General features: G+C 45.5%; 1 protein-coding gene across 5 annotated transcripts in view; it reads right to left on the bottom strand.

Annotated features, from left to right (window-relative positions):
• Positions 1-491: 491 nt before the first annotated feature.
• Positions 492-24861, bottom strand: part of CNPY1 (canopy FGF signaling regulator 1) — a 38890-nt gene continuing 14520 nt past the window's right edge. Inside the window, exons 1-6 of one of the 5 annotated variants that reach the window (XR_004422196.1) lie at positions 13226-14817; positions 12094-12297; positions 10280-10376; positions 2051-6391; positions 1368-1570; positions 492-706 (exon numbers count right to left, since the gene is read on the bottom strand). Coding sequence is in view for 2 of the 5 variants with exons in the window: in XM_033099167.1 (XP_032955058.1) it covers positions 6357-6391; positions 10280-10376; positions 12094-12297; positions 12881-13219 (675 nt within the window). In the remaining 3 variants the exon portion in view is untranslated. The other 4 variants (XR_004422195.1, XR_004422197.1, XM_033099167.1 and 1 more) reach the window with 4 other exon arrangements.

Below are 24861 nucleotides of genomic sequence, written 5' to 3'. Positions count from 1 at the left end.
CGGGGTTTGGCTTGGTCCCGGTTCTCGTGCCCTGGGACTGAAGACAGGACCTCTCCAAATGGGGCGGACTCTTCTGGACCCTCTCGTACAGGGGGGCCTTTTCACCCATGGACGCCACGAGAGTGGTCTGGACTCCGAGAGTGTTGTCGGGCCCATGGATCTAGGGCTGCCTAAGACGTTCCTGAAACAGGGGACCCAGAGGACACTGGCAGACGCTCCGCCTGTCGCCATCGGGCTGGTGGGCACCAGGGACCGTGCCGACTGCTCACGTGCGTGTCGTGGGCCCCCCCCCCCCCCCCCCGGCAGCACATTCTTCGTGGAGACTCCACCAGCAAGAACAACAACAACAGAATGGAAATGACCTAAATGAACTAACACAGTTTTAAAATCTATACTTTCTAAACACATGTATTTATTCCTATAAAAAATGTAGTTTTGGGTGATTTTCATTTTGTCTCGTTTTAAAGAAAGAAACCGCGGCTGAAGAGGCGGAATGGCCCTTCTCCTTCGCAGGTCAGGGACAGACTGAGGTGGCATCGGTCACCCGCCCGTCCTGGGCCCGGGCTTGCTCTGGTCTGAATGGCACCTCCCGGTTGTTCGGGGACCAAGGGTTCCCACAGTGTGGCCCCCGTGGACCCCGACTCACTCTGCTGTCTCCAGGAAGAGCAGGGGCAGGAGGTGCCCACATGGTCTTGAACGTGGCCTTCTGAGGAGAATGGGGGAGAAAGAGTCAGCAACGTCTACTCAGCGGGCTCCAGACTGAGGCGGCCAAGCCAGCAGATACACCAGCGCCCAACATGGGACGTCCACCCCAGGCATGCTCAATAAAGGGGGGCCCAGCTGAGCAGGGACCCTCCGTTCCTGGCCATGCTGTGCTTGGGGCTCCCCGAGGTTCGAACCAGAGAGAACAAACGGAAGGGGAGGCAGATGCGCACGCCTCCCCTCCGTCAGGCTTTGTGTGAGCTCAGAGGGTGGCCCAGGTGTGTGCTCCTCTGGGACCAGGGCGTGGATGGACGCTGTGGGCCAGGGCACGGGCTGCTGGGAGCATGGATGCAGGACGGCGTGGGAGTCCCTGATGCCACAGACAAAGGGGCCACCAACCTGGGCCCGCTCGGTGCCAGCCAGAGCTGTGGGATGGGGCATGTGACTGCCCTCCCCACGAGAAGACTGGGGGTCCCTGGTCCCACTGCCTCCCGCCCCGAGTGATGGGGTGACTGTCGCTGACTCAGCACTGTTAGTGACGAAGAGAAAACTTCCACTTTGGGAGTAAGTCATAGGAACTACAGAAACTAAGCGTGTGCTGGATTGGAGACTCAGCCATCACAGAGAAGGAAAAGCGTTTCTTAAAAAGCAGAAAAGAAAAATACCTTTCCTAAGATTCAGTGTCTCACACCCATTAGTATGGAACGTCAGCAGCTTTTGTTCCGCGTGGTTTAAGGGTGTGTGTCATCACAGGAACGCTGCTCCAGGTCGCTTCTGCCTCCCTGCAGAAGGTCCCTGCGGTGGCACTGCCGGCGGACACGCCAGTCACTGAGCTTTTGTGGGTTGGCAGGAAGGAGTGTCAGCACACCTGCGGGCACAGGCGTCTCAGGCCGAGCTCTGCCGACCCAGCTCTTAGGGTTTTCACGCTCCCATTGGTCCAGGTTTTAGCACCCACAAAATACACAAATACAGCTAGCCAGCAACATGTCCTGTTCACCATCTGGGGGTGTTACTTCCAAAAAAACCATTCAAGTGACCCTTTCATCTTACGGCATTAATATTTAATCACGGCTCTGATTGCACATAAAGGCAGCTCGAGTGTATATTTTCACCTAAAGGTCTAATAATTTAATAACACTTATTGAACCTGCATTTGTATTAGATTTCACTCAGTTTTAATATCACGTTGCTTTAAATAGGGTCCATTTTTAATGGGGACCAAATAGTCTATTTTTTGCTCCTCTGCATTCTTCTACAAACCACAGAGCATGAAGGTGCTTTAATCAGTGCCTTTTGATGAAGAACAGCAAAGCCAGAAAGACCGTTTCTCTTAGACAATGAAAATCACCTGATTGGAATCTCCCTCCCTGTTGACAATGGCGTCCCCTCATGGATTATCGTCACCTTTCTCGGCCAGTATCACAGAACACGCTGTGGAGACAGTCCCACCTGTTCGGAAAGCAGCTTGGCGGCAAAGCCTTCCCAGGAAATGGCAGGCGTACACGCAGTCTTCAGGTGCCAACCTCCTTGTTCCTAAAGTTTGAAATTGGTATTAATGTTTGAACTTGGCACTTGCAGGATCTTCCCGAGTCTCTGCCAGGCCTCCTTAGCTGCCGGTGGGTATCCACCGCTCTGTTCTGTAACTTGTGCTCCTTAGATGTGGGGTTATTACCACTCCCGAGCTGCGGTGGGTGTCGGTAGACTCCCGAGCAGCCCCAAGGGAGGGCACGCACGCCGCCGAGTCACCTCAGGGACCCACCAGGCCTGCAGGGCAGGAACTTGCCCACGCTGAGCAGTTGGCGGACCGACTCCCTGCGTTCTATTTAACGGTTTACCTCATTGTTTCGGGCTTTTGCTTGGTGCTACCCTGTTTTGGGGGACACAATTTTGACTCCCAAAATGGTTTCTTGACATCTGTGTTCCATAACAATGAGCCCCATTATACTGAGATTCCACCATACTTCCAGTGAAACCCCCTGGTGCTTTTGTTTTCCAGTAACTTCCTAACAGGTCCAACGTGTTTTGTAAATATCTTCTGTTGTGAGGTCAAAGATTTTCTCTGTGTGCTGTAATTTAGAGGAGTTTTTTCTTTCTTTCTTGAAGAATCAAGATGAGGGGCATAGAAATAACGTGGTTTTTTTTTGAGGTGCTAAAGACGTCTTTAGACCCCTTTTCTCTGAGTCCGCTACCATGCAGCGACCACCGCTCTGGCTTACGTCCCCGTGTCCCCACCTTGTATCTGTGCACGTAGGTTTGTATGTGTGCGTCTCCGTGTCCGTGTTCCTACTTACACATCCATCTCCTGAGTCCTGAGAATTCAGAAGGGCGGTCAGCTGTATCTGATGTTTGGACCCCACTGCCCCAAACTGTCCTTAGAAGGCAAAGCCTGACTCTTCACGTGATTCCCCTACAGACAAGTGAGCTAATGTTATATTAAAGGTAATCACCTTCTCCTTGGACAAAAAGAGCGGACCTCCTTCCTCAGCAAATACACAGTCAGGGCAAGGCATAGCAAGTACAAGGGGTACCAAGGGACAGTGTCTTATGGCTTCTTTCCTAGGCGATTTAAGGGCCACAAGTCACATTAAATATGACTTTCATATTTAATATATTAAACGAATTATGTGAGGAATTTAAGAAACTTATAAAGGGACATTAAATAATAGGTAGAAAATCATAACAAAAACACACTTGTATCTAACAGGCATCTTTCTATCATGATGATTTAATATTGTTAATTGCATTTTGGCATAAAGCTGTGCCATATGTCACTGAGTGGGCGTCAAGATTTAAGATGAGCTCACAGATTTGTGTCCAGTTTTAAAACAGACCACAAAATCACTGCAAAGAATAGCTTCTTCTCATATTCCATTACCATCTGAATTTTAAGGCTGATACATAATTAAAAATTTTTATTTCGATCAAGCTATTTATTTATTCATGAATAAATAGCCTAAGCAGAGTAACAGGGATAAAAAATATAACCAGCTATTGGCTCTATTTTTTCAGGGCTTGTACTAGGAAATAAAGTATTGATGTCTTCCGTTTGGGACTTTGACTCATTCCACTGTACACTCCTCAGTGAAATGGATTCATTGCTTGTGGCTTATTCTTAGCAAATAGTAATCCACATAACAAATATAAACTGTTCATCTCAGCCAATTTGGTCTTTTCTTTATGAGAACAGGTTCACAGAAGTCCTCCATGGAGACCCAAAGAAACCATCTCATAAAAGTACAATTCGCAGCCACCCACCTCAAACATGTCTTCTCTCCTCATTATTTTAATAAGCATCACCCCCCACCCACCCCATCTTTTCCTCCAGGAATTTTTTTGACCTGGAATTAGGTTGCTTTTCTTTTAACTCTGAGAAACTTTTCTGTCACATCCTAGGTGGTGTTTGTTTTGTTTCCCCTGGCTTTCTGCTTTTGTTTTGTTTTTGGTCAATAAATGTCATTAAAAGGGCAGAAATGTGGTTGGGAGGGAGGCTAAAGCAAGCAGTTACTCTATCTCATTATTGTTCATTAGCAAAAGCAGTGCAATCTTCCCATGACCCAGAGGGAAACTGACGAATCATGGCAGCTGTAAGAAATACAGTGGTTTCTATCACTCAAATGTAGTTTTAATCCGTAACTTAGTAAACTACAAATATTTACATGAGTTTAATAAGTTTGATCTGGAAAAAAATTCTGAAAAGAAAATCCTGAGATATCACACATCTTGTAAGAGTCAAGACTATTTTTACTGGCAATAAAAAAACTGAAAAAAGTCGTATTTAGCAAAACCTTAGATATTCATTATCAGAGGCAAGATGCACGGTTCTTCCAGTCAAAGCAGAAGCATCAACATGCATTAGAAACATCCATCAGTGGAAAGAAGGCGCACCCCTCCATGTTCTCTTAGGCTGTGAACAGGAGCCCAGATTCTCTTAAATTGTCTACATTAGCATGGGTACTGTCTACATCTGAGGATTTGTAACAATTGCCAATGAGAATAAGGAAAGGACTGTGGTAACACTTTTACAATTATAAATGTTACACTTTTAGTGGATACTTTGTGTCAGCATCTCTATCCTTTTAGTGGATACTTTGTGCCAGCATCTCTAGTGTTCCCGAGAAGAAATAATGTTTCTTTTTTGAGCATTTACCAAGAAAGCCCAAGTTAGAAAAATGTTTATGACTATTTGAAATGTTAAATTAATCTTAAATAGATAAGTTTACATAAAGAGATAGGAACTATGTTTTAAATAACAATTTTACTATCTTACTGAAAAATGGTCCTAATTTTTCTTAAACCCTATTTCCATTCTCTACCAGCTGCTGTGCATGTTCATTGGGTTACACTGTGTAGGCGCTCTAGGATGTAACAAGCTACAGACAAACCAAAACAGCACACATCTCCTCAATTTTCCCAAATAAATAAGAGACATTCACATAAGAATCTGAGTTAGGGTGGAGAGAGAGGAAAATGGAAATGGTAAATTTCCCTAAATTTAAGAAGTTTTCCTCCGGAAGAGTCAGTTGACTGGTTTAAACAGTGTGCTTTCTGGGCAATTATGGAACATATGGCAAATAGTTTTGCTCTTTTAGGGAGGAATTTGTATCATCCTACCCAGTACATTCTCCCTGACGACAATGAGAATTTCCCTTTTAAAGCAGGTGTAGAATACGCCCTGACATTTTAAATTATTAAAGTCAGATTCCATTGAATGTAAATTTAACAGAGACAATGAAATGTCTGAAAGAGAGGTGGTTACTACACTCTGATATTAGGGTGGTCAAAAGGTAATTTCCCAAAAGGTCCCACCTTCCCTTCCATCTCCACACCTACAAAAACACACAGGTAGAAGAACGATGGGTTAGTTAGTTAGTGGTAAAATCTACACATTCAATGTTAGCTGAAAGTCTTAAAAAAACAAAAACACACCAGGAGAGTTTGCAGCAAAACAAGACATGGTCATTGGTGTCATCTTTTTAAGAATATATGATGTAATAATAAATTAACTTTCTAAATCATTTGAATTCAGAATGTATGAGTAAGAAAGGCCAACATAGTTAATATTCACTATAAAAGTATTCACTATTTTTATGCATTCAATTAAATTTGAGAGATTAAAAAGTTTTTAAACTTAAGGTTTCTAGAAATTTAAATTTCATTCCTGCTGTAACGTGAATTCATTTCTTTCACCGAGAGCCATATATAACCCAGAAGACACAATCTAGAATTGGTGGCAATATATTGCCTTAATTTCATGACCAATCAAGTATTTAAGAAATTAAATCAAGTTCTTATCAAATAGAACACTATACTTGTAGGTTTGATAAAATATACAATCCACATTAAGTCCTTATTTCATTTACGAAATGGTTTCAGATTTTTTTTTTCCTATTACCGAATGAAATGCTTTATTGCCAAGCCTGTTTGTATCAAAATCCGCAAAGGTAGTTTGTTTTATGCCCTCAACTTCAGCTATAGAAAGAATCAGGATTTGTCGTGATTCCAAACAACAGATTTTCAACAAAAATATCATACACGAGACAACATGGTATAAACAAGATATAAAATCTCTCCTCAGGAAGAAACATGAAGACCTGGTGCAGACATGGACCTTGGGCTGTGACTTGACTCGTCTCTAACGAGTAGCACGGTCATTCCTAGAGTTCAGTGTGATTAGACATGTCACACAGATCTGGTGGGAAGAAAAGAGAGAGTATCACTATCACATTCAAAACCAGCCCGTAAGTCACTGACTTTCTGCAAAAAAGCACATTCTTCTGGAAGCACATTTAGAAAACTTTTTTATCATGGAAAAATTCAAATATACACAAAAGCAGAAAGATGAGTATAATGGACTCCCCTGCACTCCAAACCCAGCCTCCACACTGGCGGACACTCTGTTATTCTTGTCCCATCCTCCAGTGATTTTTCGTGGAGTATTTTACAACCAAGCCCAGGGGCTATATCATTCACCCATGGCCACGCAAGTTTTAAGAAACACTCAACACGGGCACCGAGCACTCGGGACTTAATCCAAGGAGCACAGACGCTGTGATGCTGCTTTTCCAGCTGGAAGCCACTGAAGCAAACCCTCTTTAGAAAGGCTATGGATTAGTTTAGCTACATAATTTATTTCAAATAGGAAATATGCTAGCCTTTGAAAGTAATCATTGTGTATATTAGAATCTAACACCCCCGTCAGTGGGGGCAAGTCTATACAGAAAGGTAAAAACGCTTTCACTTAACTGCGGGCTAAACATTTGTAGATACTTGATGCCGTCCTCCATAGGTTGCATTCACAATGGTCATGTGACCATCAGCCAGATGTTGTTAAAGGTCCCATATGAAAGCCTAAGTGACACGTATACGGAATATATTTATGTATTTATATATATAGAGACACACACACACTCTATCCGCCAACTACCTTCGTAACCTGCAGGGATGACACATTGACTGGACTCCAGCTATACTTTTAATCACGACCTTATATCTTGTTAAGATTTTAAAACATCATTTTGACTTCAACACATTAAAATGATAATCTTGAGAAGCCTGGGTTCTGTGTCCCAAAAATACTCCGCTAGGAAAATCTAATGAACTCACTTTTGTTTTTCGATCAGGAAAAAAGGATGAGGTCAGGAATAGCCCGCTCCCCCTCTTATTCTCTCTCACCCAGGGACAGAGTGAATTTGGTAACTTTTATTCTACCCAGTGAATAAAATTGTAGTGGCCTCCACAGAGCCACCTGCAATCTCCCAGCCTTTCACTGAGATTTTTTCACTTATCGTAGAGATGACATGATGTTTATGAAAGTCTCAGGGAAGCATTCCTTTTAAATCCAAACAGTCATCTGGAAGTTTAAACATAAGGTATGTTTTCTCCACTACTCCCGTTTGTTTGTTTGTATGTAGGGGCCGAATCTTGGAATCTCAACATTTTAAAGAGTCATATATGTGTTAATTAGCTAGACGAGGGGGAACCCTTCATAGACTGTGCATGTATCAAATCACCATGAGGCACACTTTAAATGTCTTATCATTTTATGTCAGTGAAATCTCAACAGGGCTGAGATTTTTAAAAGTCTGTGAATGTGCTCCCAAGTAATTATTAAAAATAAAGTGAAATGATCCACATTAAATATAAAAAAGCAAAACTCATATATATATATATACATTTATGTACATACATATGTACACATATACATGTATATAAAGTGTATATAAAGTACAGAAAGTCACTAACCTTCCAATCAAATCTCTAGTTCTAGAAACATCTACTTTTTAAAAAATTATTTATCTCCATAAAAGCAACATGTGGACATTTTAACAGGTCTAAGTATAGCACATTGTATACGCTGGGTAAAGAGTTATTGGTTACCCCCAGTACACACACACACACACACACACACACACACACACACGCCGTATCTTTGAAACATTTAAGTCGTGGAGATCAGTCTTAGCAAACTTGTTGAACAACACAAGGTAAAGTCTCGCCTTACAAAACAGACTACGAATGTACGAACGCCAGGCTGCTGGAGGAGACCAACTGTACTTGTGCCTCAGATTAGGTTTGAAAGCACCCGGAATGTCTCTGCTACATGAGGCTCAGTTCTTTTACAGTTTTCTGAAACCATCCAGTATGCTAACACATATCACTTCTCTGTTGATGCGCTTAACTGGAATTTTTTTAAGTCTGAAAACACTCGAGCTTGTTATGTGGTGTTAACTTACTTCAGTAGTAGGGGGCTGGGGCCGGACAGTCTAGTCTAGTCTCCTTTTAGGACTAATATATTTTGTCAATTTTTAATTTATGAACAGTTTAGAACATCCATTAATACGTTTCATGGAGAAACAGAATGTGAGAAAACCCACTCCACTCCTCCCACCACAGCCATGGGCCTGGCTGCACCCGCCTTGTATTCTCAGCAGTTACGAAGTGCTGGTATTTCTGTTTATAGTGTAAATACTTAATCAGTTTTTTAAAAAATCTAATGCTAAGTAAGAATGAACTATCTAATCTTGTTTTACTTTTACCAGCAATATTGCACGGCTCTTAGGTTTATGCTTTATGCCTGCATACTGTTAATTTTTATTTCCAACGGTACATATGCAGAAGGAAGGAAAAGAGATTAGTATTATTGAAATTTAGTCGAATTGCTTCACTTGGGAACAAGGTCTTTGCCCAGAATCTTGTTATTTGGGGGTGATTGCTGCCATGAAGGGTTAGTGAAACTTTAAGTCCTCTAATATTTGCGTGGGTGTTCTTACAGCAAATTACCTACATTTGCTAGATGGCTGTGACAAGTCCAAACCCTTTCTGAGGAAAACTAGGTAAACAAATATTTCTAATACCGTTCGCCATATTTTTGCTTATATCTTAATGCATACATACATCTCTGAATTGTTTGAAAAAGTTCAAAAGTACTTTCTTTGGGAAATTGCGGTTATGCACTTAATTTATGTGAATTTCACAAATTACAACCTTCCATATGCAAAATGAATGAAAACAGCTCTCAAACTCCTGAGCAATGCTGACTGTATTATGTCACCATTCCCTTCTTCAAACTCCCAACCAAACTGGATCTTAAACGGAAAACAATGCCATTATCTCCTTCAAGTAAGAAAACTTCCTTATAACTTTCTTGTTTAATAACTTTTGATGAGGTAAATATTTACAAATGTGCAGTAACTATTCTTTTGAGCACTTTGGCAATACATGTCATGCTGTGGATGGAGGTGTGCTATACTTGATTACAAACTAAATGTCTCACGCTTCCAAAAATGTATGAAACTACTCCCCTGGCTTTCAATCACTGTCCTCATATAGATCATTTCAAAGATATCTGAAAACAACACAAAACTTGTTCTCCACTCTTCTACATGTATTAAACAAGTATCAGAAGGACAGAAAGTGTATGTTTAACCAAACAGATGGGAGGCCAATGCTAGTGACATGTTTCAACTTTGTACGTAGTACATACAGTTCCAGCAATTTTTCCTGGCTTCGGAGTGTGTGAGTGTGTGTGAGTGTGACTGTGTGTGTTCAAGAATATGAATCAAGCATTATTTCCCACCTCTGCCAGAAAAAAAAAATTTTAAGTAGATATTCTGGGAAAGGAACTTGAAAAAAACTATCCAGCACCCCTCCTAAATAAACAAACAAAAAATGTTTAAAATGTCTTCCTAAATAAAGACCCCACCTTCTGCTGGTGTTGGTGCCAGGCACAGAGGTTCACTTCCTGGCTCAGGGTGGACATTTTAATCCTCTAAGAGTTTCAGATGGGAAAGTGCTTTGGGTCCATCTGATTCTGACCGAACACTGGCTCCTTAACAACTGGAAATCAAATATTTCTGAATGCACTTAAAATGTAGAGGAGAGGAAGTGTTGGCAGTCAAACCGCATAGCCCTGTGGTCGTGTTGATTTGTTTCCTCTCACAGGGCGTCAGTTCTGACTCAGTGGAGAGCTGCTGGTGGCAGGGAGGCATCGGGGCTCGGTTTGAAAGTAAGACGCTGCGATGCAGAGTGGGAGCGGGGTGGGCGAGGGAGAGGGCACATGTTACAGCAGACACAGTACCTGAGTTTTCATTGCACAGCTTGTCAGCCAGGTCGTGTGCCTCCTGGGTGATAAGTGAGAGTATTTCATCTTCGTACTCCTCTAGTATGGTTTCACACTGTAGAAATGCCGTCACAACATATGTGGGTACATACGCATGCACAGAACATGTTATCAACATTTTATTAGCTAAAAATATGAAGCCCTGTTAGCAGGGTGGTCCAGGGGTATCAGCCTGTTTGCTTCATCTTCATCATCGCGTAGGCTTAACCCTCTTCCCAGCATGTTAATTGCATCATTTTCCTGGGACTTCACTAACTGATTAGTCGTGTGGAAAGATGACAGTGAGGAAGGAAACCCATCCTTGTGTTTGTTTCTCTCCCTTAAATCGGAATGCTAGAAATAGGAAGAAACGGGTTTCCTATTTATGGAGCTGAAAAGTCTTCATTTTTTTTCTCTCTTGAAATGGTTAAACCAGTTTCCTTCAGATTTAACATAATAATCCATTTTGTGGTTTTAAACCAGGGTCTGAAGTGTGAAAACAATTAAGCTTTCTCAGCAATCAACATACATGCAAGTTTAATTTCACTATGGATAACACGCCTGACAACCACTCAGGGAAGTTTCTTTTCACATCATTTAGAGATCCGGCCATAATTTCACTCTGCTGTGCTCCCCTCCTGCCCCCAAAACCTGACTTTTTAGTGAAGAGGGAGCACAAATTTCCCGTGCACTTGAAAATCTTAAATTCTAACTGCAGTCTGTGTCTGCGTGAGAGAACCATGTGGTTACAGTTTTAGGAACTGCCAGGCTACTAAAGGCCATTCGCAAGAGAATTGTAAATCGTTTGCCGAGTTCATTAAGCAAGACTCTAAAATTTAAAAATGGCATTTAAAAATGTTTAAATTCCACTATCATATGTTTATGTAAAACCTGTGAAATACAAGCACCCTTACTCACTGCAATTCTTATTCCACAGCCCTTTTAACCCTGAATTATTGCCTTTACTTTTTAATTAAAATGAAATCTTCCAAAGTCAGCTAAAGCCCTTATTTCAGGGTTTCAGCATGCCTGACATTTTGGCCAATGCGTGAACTTAGTACATTTTTTAAACAAGCTTTCCCATCACTTTGATTCGACAGCGTTAAGTGAAATATATTGCAATGTGTTTTGCCAGGCACACTCTAGCAAGCCAGAGGCCAGCATTCGTGTAAAACAAACATGATACTGGGAGGGAATGTGGCATTAAGTCACCTTACCTAAGCCTTTGTTTAACTTAGTTTGTGCTAAAATACTTGAATTAACTCAGGAAAAGAAATTCTCTCTTCTGTGAAACCTTACAGGGAAAAAAACAACGAGGTGCGTCACTCTTCCTCCACCACTGGAAACGCTTGATATAAATATTTGAATACGACATTCATTTTAATTTGGATTTTAACCAGGAACCACAGCCCCCGATTCCCTACGTGGGAACCTGTAAAAGACCTGCCTGGGCAGGAGGAGAACCCACCGAGACCCCTCCCGAGTCCCCACAGGAGCAGAGCGACGTGCAAACTGTGTTTTCAAGTCACTAGGATTTGTAACAGCACTTTCTGGAAAGCGTCCCTGACCCGTCTCCTCTGAGACAAAATAGCACAGCCCCTAAGGTGTCTCAGAAGCCAAGCTCCTAAACGCACGGTCACCACTGGGAGTAGCAGGACCACAAGCAAACGGACGACATTTGAATGTCCAACGCCTTGACACTCAACAACCACCGAAACAAACAGCCAAAGAGCTCCAGGAACACGCTCAGCCAGCACAAGAAAGCTCAGGGCTCGTCTGCCAAGGGAGCTTACCGCGAATTTCAAGGGTCTGTACGCATCCGAATGAAAAAAGAATTTTTTAAATTCTTTGTATATTTTGTCTCCTTTCCTTGGAGCGAATCTCCTGAAGGTCTTTTCCTTGGTCACCGGGTCCTCTTCAAGCTTGTAGTCATTCATTCGCTCACACACGTTATCCAGGAGCTCTGTTAGGAACGCCTCAGACTGGGCTAAGGAAATCTGTCCAGAAAAACACCGGGGAGAACTTGTCTTCATGTTAATATTATTTAAAAGACGTTCCAGTGAATGCCTATGGAAGCACCCCCCCACTAACGCCAACATGTACTCATTTCTTAATATAATAATGTGTGTGCAAGTGTGTTAGCCACATCATTTAAGAAGTGAGCTTAAATTCTGGTTTTTAAAAAGTGCCTGTGTTTGAAAGTGGGCAGAAAAGACGTTCCAACTGGAAACTATGCTTATATAGATAATATGTAAAAGCCATTGAACATGCAGAACAAGGCTTTATAAAGCACGGAAAATGGCTGTTGTTGTCTCTCTCCTTGCCAGAGATGGAGATAGAGACAGAGATAGAGATAGAGAAGGAGAAGGAGAAGAAGAGAAGGGACGGGAGAAGGAAGACGGGGAGGTATAAAGGGAGACGACCGAGGCAGACACAGCCGGCTCCCGTCTGGTTCCAGAACTCTCCTCCAGTTCAGGAGAACTTAGGCAAAGCCACAAGTTTGCCCTCCTCGGGCGCTTCTGCTCCCTGCTCCGCTGAGAGCCCCGGTGGGGTGGAAGCGGGGCACAGACACAGGCGTACGCAATGCCCCTGTCGCCGGCGCGGCTCCGCTGTCCCTTGGAACAGCTGGTGCCCGTCGCCGCGCGCCCTTCTCCCTGCGGAATCCAGCGAGGATTCAGAGGACCCTTTGGTCACCATCTCCGCCCCGCGCGCGGGGGTCAAAGAGCACCCCTCGCCCTTGGTAACGGAGACAAAAACTTGGGGGCCGTCTAGACAGGTCAAGGTGCAGGAGGCTGCGTCCCCGCGGCTCCTTCCGGAAGGGGGCGGGGACCCGCCAAGGGCGCCCGGACGCGCCACGGCCCGGCCTCCGCCGGCTCTTTCCCTCTCCACCCTCCGCTGATCAAAGTAGGAAGTTTGCATGACAACCATGGTGAAAGGGGCTGAATCACAAATGATCTCGATTTCTGCGGTGTTGATATATCCAGCCTCCATTGTCCCCTTTCAGACGCAGTGTGAACCCTTCCGGTGCCAGCGACCGCGCGGCATTCACTCGCGCGCTCCGGGCGCACAAAGGGCCTCCGCGCCTCACCGCCATCTGGCCGCGAATCACACGAATCGCACGGCGGGGCTGGGGACCCGCCTGAGAGCGCGGCGCGGGCGGTGCCTCTGTGCTTTTAAATCCGGCTTCAGTACAAACCACTCCGGCGTCACCACCGGGTTCCCCCTTCTCAATAAGGAATCAGCTTGGTAAAAAAAAAAAAAAAAAAAAAAATGTTTAAAGAAACATGGGAAGAGGAAAGAGCAAAAGAAAAACACCACTAATTAACTTTCAACGGCCCCACCGTGGGCACGGTAATCATATCCGTCCTTAACTCCCCAAACTTGAGATGGATTTTGAGCTGCTTCCAAGGCCCATGCATTTTGCAGTTTAACTGGGATAGACCACCCCATTTATTTATTCACTAAAATATCAACTTAAAAAGACTCATTTTAAAATGTCTGCAGTCGAAAGACCCCAAAGTAAGTGGCTTAAAGTGTATGTTTCAAACAGAAGTTGCATTTTATTTACACCTTTAATGATGTCACTCAAGCATTGTAAGTTGTTAAAAAAAAAAAAAAAAACAACCAACAACAACACATGGGTTCCCGAACAAATGGAACATCTGTTTTATGAGCTTAAGGAAACTAAGGATTAAGTGCACAACGGGGCTGGAAAGTTACAAAACCCAGAGGTAAATTCTTAAATTACAATTAATCGTTAACAGAATGATTCTGGTTTTTTCCTGCCTGTGTGTGCTTGAAGTGTATTTCCTTATCTGATACATATGAAATGTATTCATAGTGCTTTCTGGATGTCAACAAAGCAGTCTTTTACTTCAAAGTGAAGACTTTCATTTAAAAAAATCTAACAGTAATCAAAACTCCGTTCTCTCTCAGTCCTTCCCTCCCCCTTCCCCAATCGGAAAAGTAAACACTGGGTGGGGGGGCGTACTCCCCGGAGGGCGAGTGTCTGCCCGCGGGAAGAGCCTTTTTCGAACACCGAACCCCGTCCTAATACGTCCCAGGATTTCACGTTGAGTTGAGGCCACTCTCGGAACTGTTTCAAAATTGACCTCACGTTTGGAGCTCCGCAAAAATTGTTGAGCACAGGAGACCTGAGCAAATGAGGATATTCGCGGGTGAAAGACGACACACTTACTTTGGAGAGCCATTTTATTTATTTCCTGGGTTGGCACTTTTTCAAAACAGACCTCACATTGAAACTTCCCAGCAAACGGGGTTGTTTGTCTTATTTTGAAAGTGTAATTGTACACGGTCAAATATAGTAGCACTGTGCCCTTTTTTTAAAAAAAAATGTGTTGTATCAAGAGGTCAGCATGTGAATTTTATGTCTTTGGAGGGTAACTGGCTTTTTCGATGTAACTAGCTGGTTCTTTTGAGTAAACATTCTTTCATAAAAAGTGTCTGCTGGCGGATAGCTCAGAAAATGCTATATTACAATCGTCACTAAAAACAAGAAAGGAAAAACACCCAGCATGAGACTAGTACAGTTCGTTTTACAGAAGATTTTTTTTTTAAAAAATTGATCTTAAAATCCCAAAGCATCCAATTTTGCGAGAAAATTTAAAAGAAAAGGATGATTATGCTTTGCAGCTCTTTACAAATTATCAAAACACATATGCTTAGAGTTTAAAATGATTCCACTTAGCTGAAATGCCTTCAGTAAATTTAAAGACTGTTCATAGAACAATTGAGCCTTTCTCTCCCCTCCAAGTGGTGTCATTGTAAGACGCAATAAGTATTAGGACAACTGGAATAAAACTCGGTCTTTCTTCCCGTCCTATGAAGATTTTGAATAGTACTTGTCCGTAAAGCAACTCCTATTGTAATCTTGGGGGAGTGCTGCCTCCACCCTGGAAAGGCTGTCTCAGTGATATCAACCTCATTAAAATATGAATGAAAAGGCCGCCATCACTGCATCAGGAAAAACAGACTCGCTGGCAAGTTTTTCTTATCAGCCATTACTTTTCCACATGGACTCATTTGGTGTAAGTTATAAATATAAAAATGATCTGTCATAATTTCATTGCTCTCTTGGAGCACGCTGATCAAAGAAAACCCTAACTTTTCCCGTGTTGTAATGTACCTTCTGCTCTAAATCACTCTTAGGGTACCCGGGCCGCCCCCATTCCCCCACCCCCTTAGGCTTCTTCTGACCATGTGCTTGTTACGTGTGCAATGCAATGGGGGTGGGAGGAGGTCCCCACATCCCAGCTTGAAAATGGAAACAAGTAGTTGAAAGTTTGGGCTTTGGTTTCTCTGGAAAACTGGAGTTAGGGATGTATTCCAGAGCCTAAGCCAACACTTTAATAACAGTCGATTACAGGGGGCTCCCGATGTTCGTTCATTACTGTGCCTCTGTGAATCTTGTAGCAAATTTCTTGCTTGATGGTTATCACGCTCAGAGATGAGTACAATCGTGTTAGTGTGCAATTGCACATGGAAACTGTCCTTGTGGACTGTCTTTTTCATAACGGCCTGGCGATCTCAAATAAATCTCACTCATCTGGAATTGTTATTTGGGAGTGTTCTTCAGATATGAAACTAGTACTTCAGCTGTTAAGTGACTGATAATGAATTTCACATTTTTGCAAATATTTTCTTTCTAGAGGTTTAGTTAATGTAGAAAATTTAATTGCATTATAGCAAGTATTGCGACTAGTTTAATCACTAACTTTTCATCCGTAAAAATATTGAAATCACTTCAGATATTAGTTAAAAGTCAATAGAAGTGAAAAAAGTCATTAGAAGTGAAAATTCAAAGCCCCTGTGTTGTAGGCTACGATAGGAAAAGCGTGAATTCAGAAACTCTTGTAAGTTGATGAGATATATAATTAGGTTTTATGTTAATTGACTGTTATGAGTTTGTTGTATGACACTTCTTCATATAATATGCAAATAGCATTGACGGTTTAGTTTTATTAGACAATATAATTAGAAATCTAAAAGAGCTCATTTCGATGAGGAGTAATAAAGGTTGTTAAATTTCCAGTGTTCTGTATATTAGAAAAAAGTGAATTGCTTCTGGACTTAATCAGAAAGAGAGATTTTAAGTAGCCTTTGTTTACAGAGCCAACATATCACAATTAATGTTAGTGTCTCCAGTTACCGAATTCAATGTGAAAACAGGTGACTCTGCAAACCATTAAACCTTGGGGACAAAAATACAAAGATGTCAGAACAATTTACCACAAATAACACAGTAAATTTATGAAAATAACATAACATTTTGCCTCCTTTAATTTGAATACTGGGAAAAGGTCATTCTTATCATTTAAAGTAAAATATTTTGCAAGTGTTTTCTGTTTATATTCATCAATGTATTATGTCGATAACATAAAGTGTATGCTCAAATTGTGAGAAAAATAGAAATAACAAAATAAGAATGATGTGATTTTGCAGGGAAATATTCCCAGAGTTCAAAACTATGAAAGTTTCCATCACATTTTTTATGCTGAAGCCTATTTTCAACTTAACAGTGACAAAACAGAATTCAAGAAAAACTGCACAATGGGTCATTAATGAACTCGAAATGGGGGTTGCCTCACTCAATTTGACTTTTTCCCAAAGTTACAAACAACACACTTTACTTTCATTATCGAGTACAAAACCAGCACTGCCAGTTGGTTTTCCATTTTTAAAAGTATTCTCTTCGTCTCCTCCCCGCCCCCCAAAAAAACTTTACTTTTCAAGCGTCTTAGGTAAAATAAAAAGAAATGCAACTACCCAGATGACAAATGTTAACAATTTGTCAACCTTTGTTAACCATCACTCTAAGCCAGGGCTTTGGCGGCCTTTTCACACTGTTCTGAGCTTTGCCCTCACTGGCTACCCCGGAAGGACTTTGCAGATTAAAAAAAACAAACATAATAGAAAAAAAGTGAGAATGCTTAAGAAGGCAGAAGCAAGCAACCAACCCACAAACAAACGATGCCACAACATGAACGGAGTATGATGTGAATTTGTTCCTTCATTCAACAAATATTTCTTGAACTCCCTCCGCAGGTCAAATACACCTCTCCATTTTAGACTTTTAAAAGAGGGCTCTTTCCAATGAGAATGTAACAGCGACGTACGGTGTCAGATGGGTACTAAACTGACCAGGGTGGTCACTTCATAAGGGATATAAATGTCTAGTCACTATGTTGAACACCTGAAACTAATATAATTCTGCATGTCAACCGCAGTTGAAAAGTAAAAAAAAAAAAAAAATTAAAAATAAAAATTAAAAAAAAAAAAGAGGACTCTTCTGTGATTCTGAATAAAAATGAAAACAAAATTCTAGAAAAAGCCCCCGGGGCTGGTTGAGGTCCAGTAAACACTAACTGATGATAATATGACTCCTTGTCTACCCATCGGCTTAAAGATCACAGAAGTACAGTATCTGAGTCCTGATTTTACAGTTTTCAGCCCCCAAACCTGCGTGGTTTTCCCCATCTTGTTACTGAAGACATAATGGTAAATGAGTGCTCAGCGGTTTCTGACCACCTCTGCAGAACCCTTTCCCCAAACAGAAAGGGTAAAGTCACATTTTGAAGCTGCTGTGGCATGTCCCCACTGCGCCATCGGCATACTTGCGGGCACTTGGTAAGATTTCCCTAGAAGACGTTAGAGATCTCAGTGGAAAAGGGACAAATGAATTGGACGTAAGGTTGAGAAACTCTGGGTGTCCTTCCATCTCCATAGATGCAGAAGCACCCACACACTGGTTGCCACAGGCTAGAAAGAAAGCTCTCACTTTCTTGAACCACATTTTTTTAATAGAAAAAGTAACATATTCACTTGATTTGAAAACGAAAACTCCAAAAGGAAAAAAAAGGTAGAGTGAAAAGTAAGGCTGAGACCTACCCCAGCTCCAACTAAGGCCCCCTCCACTCTCCTACCTCCAGGAATATTCCAAATACACGTCCGTATGTGCGTGTGTGAATGGATGTGTGTGTGCACAGTACGTGTCTGTGTGACATGTATGAGCGTGTGTGCTCTGTCCATGCATGTGTGTTCCTGTGTGAGTGAGTGTCCCCCTCCTGTTTACATCAGTTAGGGCACAGCGCACACATTTGGGGAGGAGAGAGTTCAGTCACGTGCAGCAGGCTGAGATCCGCTGACTGACTGCTCACTGCAGGAAGGCACCCTGACAGTAGCAGGACTCACACCCACTCCTTCGGGGGAAGATGCAAAGACAGCACACCCGACCATTGCGAGCTGCGGCAGACTCTCGGGAACATTTCCTACCAATCAGTTTTTGGACAAAGCTCACCTTATTCTATCCCCAAAACGATAGTTCCGAGTGGGCTAATGTGAGCGTTTTCAACCCCGTTTCCCGGGTGTTGACCACCATGCCACGGCCCCAGAGGCGTCCTTCAGTGGCCGTTGTGCTATTGGCCATCCTCTCCAGGGTCTCCCAACTCTTGGACACGATGACACAGCAGCACAGACATCGGAGCTGGGAGACCCCCAACAAACCCCTCACTTGTCAGGGGCGCGAGGAGACTCAGGCACAGAGAGGAGCATCCTGGGTTGGAAGCCAGCAGTGAGACGATTCCTGTTCTTGCCTTTCCGCCGGGCTAGAGAGAGGGGAGACCGCGTCCTTCACGTTTCTGAGGAGTAAGGCAGACTGGCCACCCCCACGCAGTGTGCCCGGGGAAGTTCACCTGTGAGGCTCTCGCTGCCACCTCTTCCCCTACCATCTTCTCAATCTCATCGCTGCCAAGGTGGACGTCAGGGTGTCAGGGCATCTGCACGGGCGTCCCGGAGGCCGGCCCCACCGCACCCTATCTGTCAGACTCTGCATGTGGACAAGCCCCTCGGGGGGCTGTGCGCAAAGGGACATTTGGGCAGAGCTGCTTCGAATCCCGGTGACAGGGATCGTGGTGGTGGCGACCCGTGGGCAGCTCCCGGGGAGGACCTTTTCTTTTCTGCTGCGGTGCTTTCCCTAGAAAGAGCACTCCAGCAACGACTGGAGGGGGCCGTTTGGGACAGGCTCGTCCACGGAGACACAATGTGCGATGCCCTGTGCTCAGACCCCAACAGTGCCCACAACTCCTTTGGGAGAGCCACAAGCTCCCATTACCGTGACGAGCGCCGCACTTAGCGAGACACCCTGTCCCTCATTAGAAAACACGATCTTTCACCAATACACCAAGAAAACAGAGAAGCCAGGAAGGACGACACAGGCCATCGCAGCACTGCCTGCCGTGAAACCTTTCCTTATACTGCGGGACTCGGCAGTCGCTAAGCAATGGGCTTGCGCATTCTCTGTGGCCTGATTTCTCTTGTGTGGTTTGGACCTGCCCTCTGCTCCCCAGACTGGCACCAGGAGGGTGAGTGGCATGAGTCCACAGCCTGCCTTGGCTGAGACAGGCTGGTGCAGGGACGCGCGCTTCTGGGCTGGAGGCCTGACAACATGCATTCCTGCTCCCAGCCCACAGACCTGCGGCACTGGGGTGACAAACGGTGGGAAGAGGAGAGATCAGTGCTTCCACTGACACATCAAGTTCAGGTCAAGCCGCGTGGGAACGGCTTTGACACTTAACTCTGCAGATGCTGTGCCTCCCCTGGCTCAGAAGCTTCTTTGTCTCGGAAACACTCAGCTTTGACCTCGTCAGCCTCAGGGTGATAACCAGAAACGTCATAGCTTCAGGTGCAAAGAGGGCAATTCGTGAAGTGCTGAAGGGACCGCCGTGCCTCAGGGGCAGGAGGAAAAGGGGCGTCTCTGTCTTTGCTTTGCTGATGACGCTCCGATTCCAGTTCCTTATCCCTCTTCTGGCCTCGAAAGAACAGGTGCCAAATGTACGGACTGATGAAGACCCAACCTTCCTCTGTAGCAAAGAAAGACTCTACTAAGACATCAGCTTTGTTCTGGCTAAAGACAATGTTTTCGTTTTGTCCACTGGACCTCACTTAGGGTCACGAGTGACCATGGGTCTTCAGAAATCAGCCTGTGCCCAAGCTAAACGTTCGGTAAACTGCTGTTGTCACCCAAGCAATGGGACTCCAACACGAGGGGGAAAGCATGCTGACGACCCCCTGTCCCTTTGCAGCCTCACCCATACGTAGCCCAGCTGTGTTTCCTGAAGGCCCTTCTTCTGGTGTCACTCAGTCTCCACGTCTGGATTCAACGGCGACCGATTGCTCTGGGAGAGTTTATAGCCACCTCACAGCTCCTTGGCTTTGGGACACTTAGGGTTTTGCCCACATTTTAAAAGGCATTTTTGGATATGCGGTGTTTGTCATCCCATTGGATTATTTCCTCAGGGCGTCTTCCTGTGGGGTCAGGAATGTTTTGTGTTTTGCGTTTTCCATATGTTTTGTGTGATAGGCTGATATTTCTGATCGAGGCATGAAACCTGTTTAGACTTACAGAGAGACACCTATGCACCAACTCACGGAATCTCTTCCATGGTTTCCGTAAAGGGGACCGCTGCCACAAGGCCACCGCATATGGGGACCGCTCAGAAGCCTTGGGGCGTGGTTTCCCCTCTTGTTCCGAGCTGCAGGCAGACCATGGAAGGATCAATAGTTTAGATTTATCAGCAAGAGGCACCGCACCTGGGCTGGCGGCATTGCTCAGCGCCACCTGGCAGGGACCACCGGTCTCGCCTGAGCGCTTCACAGCACTTTGATCACTTTGGCCCCTGATAATGTTTCTGAAAGCACATAGATGCACCATCCCTCGGCTCCATTTGAATGGAATCCTTTTCCACTATTTAACAATTAATAATCCCAAAAGGTAACATTAAATCTCTTCCCTCCTGATTCTCTGTGCATTTCGGTAAATGTTATCTATCTGCTGGTTACTACTCAGACTTTGGAAGAGGGCTACAGTTCTAAATGGGGCTGAGAAATACTCCCCCTGAAGGTCCTGAAGAGAAGAAATCTTAGTCCACCGTCCTCCTGGGTCCCAGGATCCTTGGTGGTGGCTGGAATGAGCCTTGCATGGACACTACCTGCTGGGCTCTATGACTGCAGAGGCCAAGAGCACTCGCTAAACTCCATTTGCTGAGCACTGAGCTGGGGACTGATGGCAGCAGGGACAGACACATGCTCTGTTCTACTGCACAGGGCGAGGTTCCTGCACAGGCAGGAGACCCAAGACTGTTGGACGAAGAGACAACTACAGCAAGTAGTGAGTCCCATACAAGACTCACTAACCTAAATGGTGAAGTTCAATCACTCGCCCACTGTGTGCTGAGCACCTACTATGTGCTGGGTGTTGTGCTGGACACGAGGAGACAGCAGTGAACAAAATGAAGGAGATCCCTGTCCTCTCAGAACTTGTGATCTGGCCCCTCGCCTGAAATCACACAGGGAGCATGCTGGCTTTGGGAGGGGCCCTCCCGCTGGGGACCTCTGGAACATCACCCGTTTATGCACAGCCCATGAGCAAAGACTGGTTTGCACATTTATAAATGGCTGAAAAAAAAATCAAAGGAAAAGACTATCTTGTGACGTGTGAAAATGATACGGAATTCCAATTTCAGGGTCCACAATAAAGTTTTACGGGACACAGGCCTGCCTGCCCCTGTGCACACGGCCCAGCAATCAGTAGTGGTGACTGGGCCCGCAGAACCGAGACTATGGTGTGTCTGGCTCTTTCCAGAAGGCACTTGCCCAGTCCCGCTCTGCTGCACCCAGCCCTTTTGCCTGCTGTCCCATCATGCGATGCCAGCCCGCCCTCCACCTGCATGACATGGTCCTGTTTCCACGTCTCTTGCCCCCACATATCTGGATGCCAACGGAGTTTATCTCCTGGAGGATGTGAGAACAGTTCTTCTAAATGTGTTTAACACACACGTATGCATGCACACAAGCACACGCATAGAAGCACATGCATGTGCGCGTGCACACACACACACACACACACACAGTGGGCGAGCTGCATGGGCCCGGATGGAGAGTAAAGCTACTTTTACCCAGGCTGGCACAACTGGGGACAAGAGCAGCACTCACCGAGAGCCCCTCTAGGCCGGCCCAGGAGTGCAACCTCACAGCGGACTTGGTTGAGCCCTCCCCACACCCTGGGCATGTGGGTATTGCTATCAAGTGTTGCCAGGAAAAGAAGGCCTCAAGAAACTCACTGTGTCTCCAGCAGCACTATGCAGCCAGCTCCGTGGTGGAGACCCCGTCCATACGTGAGGACTGATTTCCTCATGGGTGTGCTGCGGTCCTCTGCCCATGGCCTCTCACACGGAAATGCCCTCCGTCCACTGGTGAGGCCCACCTCTGCTGGCAAGATGGCAATGCCAGCTTGCAGCCCTCCAAGGGCTCCCACCCCTTCTCAAGGTCAAGGTCATAGCACGTCTGTAGCTGAAACCAGAGGACGGACAGCAGGCCCGCCTGAAGCTAAGCCCTTCTCTGGGTGTGGGGGCCAAAGGGAGAGGCCCCCAGGCTGGGTGGAGTCCTCCCCACAACACGCCTGTCGCCTGCAGCACTACGGAGGTGCTCCAAAGCCACTGCTTCTGGAACGGTCGGTGTCACGGAGCTCAGCTCCTGTCCCGGTGATCTCCCTCAACAACAATCAACGTGTCGCTTTCTCTCCAAAGGTTCCAGAGCCAGAGCCCGACTCAAAGCGGCACATTAACCCAGCCTCCCTCCATGTGGGGCCACCTCGGTCCCCACTGCCTTTGTCCCCAGGGAGAAACAGTGGCAATCCTCTAAAGGCATCCCCATTGTCCCCCATTCTTCACCCGATTTGTGGACTCACACAATCCTTATTCAGGGAATGAGGAGTAATTAACAGGACTAAGGATTTATTAAGGATAAGTCATGCCAGGCGTTCTGACAGCTTGTTTTGAGTGTGACAGAATTACCAAATGCATTATGTATTTAGACTTGTGTGTGGCGTCTAACACCAGCCCTGTGAAATTTTCCTTGCCAAGTGGTCTGAACCAGCCTGGATGAGAGCAATGTCACGTAGGGTAAACACACTCAGAAATCAGGGACAAAGGGTAGGTGGCGTCCTGCCATGTACCCTCAGGGGGTCTGCATGGGCCTGCGGAGGCCAGTGTTAGGGTTTGTTTCCTTTAACTCCTTTTTATGGCTGATCTGGAGGGTGAGGGTGCCACCGGCCACCACGCGACGTGGGGGTGGGCCGTGTACCCCCACGGGCAGGTCTGAGCCGCACTCACTCAGTGGCCTGGGAACAAGATGAGGGGCCGCACAGGGCTCCTCACCTCCCCTTGCAGCGCCCTCATCACGGAGAGCACCCGGGGGGCAGGTGAGGTGGAAGAGAAGTCCACCAGGCCTCATGGAATCAGAAAGACAGAGCTGGGAGGCCTGGGGTTGTCAACTCTAGAGCCCGTTTTGGGTCAAACTATGTCCCCCCAAAAGATATGCTCACCTCCAAACCCCCAGTGCCTGGGCTTTGTAATTAATTGAGTCATATTCCGTTTGGATGGGTTCTAATCCAAATGACTTATAGGAACTGGAAATGAGACACAGTCGGAGGGGAGGCCATGTGCCAATGGATGCAAAAGTTGGGGACCTATGCCTCCAAGCCAAGAACTGCCAGCCACCACAAGAAGCTAAGAGGCAGGGAGTCGATTTTCTGACAGAGAACCAACCTTGTCAACACCTTGGGTTTGGACTTGTGGCCTCCTGAGCTGTGAGAATCAGTTTCTGGGTTAGCCCCCCAGGGTGCGGTCACGGCAGGCCTAGGGGACAGCAAGTCTGGCTTCGGAAATGCAGACCTGATACCTAAGGGATGGATGGAGTCCAGAGCTCCAGCACCTCTGTGGGCCAGAGGGGGAAGTGTGAAGGTGGGCGCTGTGAGCTGCCTGGCAGGGGCATAGACGCATGTCCTCCAGGGTCTCGGTGACCGTCCTCCTCAGGGCCCAGGGGACACGTAGGTGAGTTAGGGAGCAGCTAGCAGGCCAGTGGTATGTGGCCCCATCTATCATTAAGTTTTGTTTGTATTGATGAAAGGAAGCACAGGCAGCTGTAGCCTGTGGTTAATTAACCCGAATTCTGTGCTGCTGTAATCTTTAATTCTGTCCCATCACTGTACGCCCTCTGATAATTGTTATTTTTATCTGTTCAGGGGTTTTGAATCATCTGTTTTATTTCTTCTCCCGGAGGGTAGTATAGCATTTAATCTTTCTATATGCCCCAGTGCTGAAGTCGCTGTGCTCTCTCATCACCAGAATGTTTGATTAATGAGAACAGCGCGCCTGTGTTCGTGTGTACATGTCATCGATTTTGGAGTCCGTCCCGGCCAGCACCGGTGACAGCAGAGTGTGTGTGGGAGCCGAGGGGAGAAGGTGGAGCTGGCGGTGCAGGGACCCATCTCAGGCTCACCTCTGCGGACGGGACACGGCTGCAATCAGCCGCTGTTTGACCGAGCAGAGCACCAAGCCACACGGCCCCGGCTCATCTCGAACCCCAGTCTGACCCCACAGACCCTTTCCTACGCTGCTAGGCCTACTCAGTACAGGCCGGGCCCGCAGCCATCACAACATTGTCAGATTACGCACCCAGGAGGCTAACAGCTGACCAGTCCTCTT

The sequence above is a fragment of the Rhinolophus ferrumequinum genome, chromosome 26 (genome assembly GCF_004115265.2).
Source record: "Rhinolophus ferrumequinum isolate MPI-CBG mRhiFer1 chromosome 26, mRhiFer1_v1.p, whole genome shotgun sequence".
Lineage (NCBI taxonomy): Eukaryota > Metazoa > Chordata > Mammalia > Chiroptera > Rhinolophidae > Rhinolophus > Rhinolophus ferrumequinum.
This window is presented reverse-complemented; position numbering and strand designations above follow the sequence as displayed.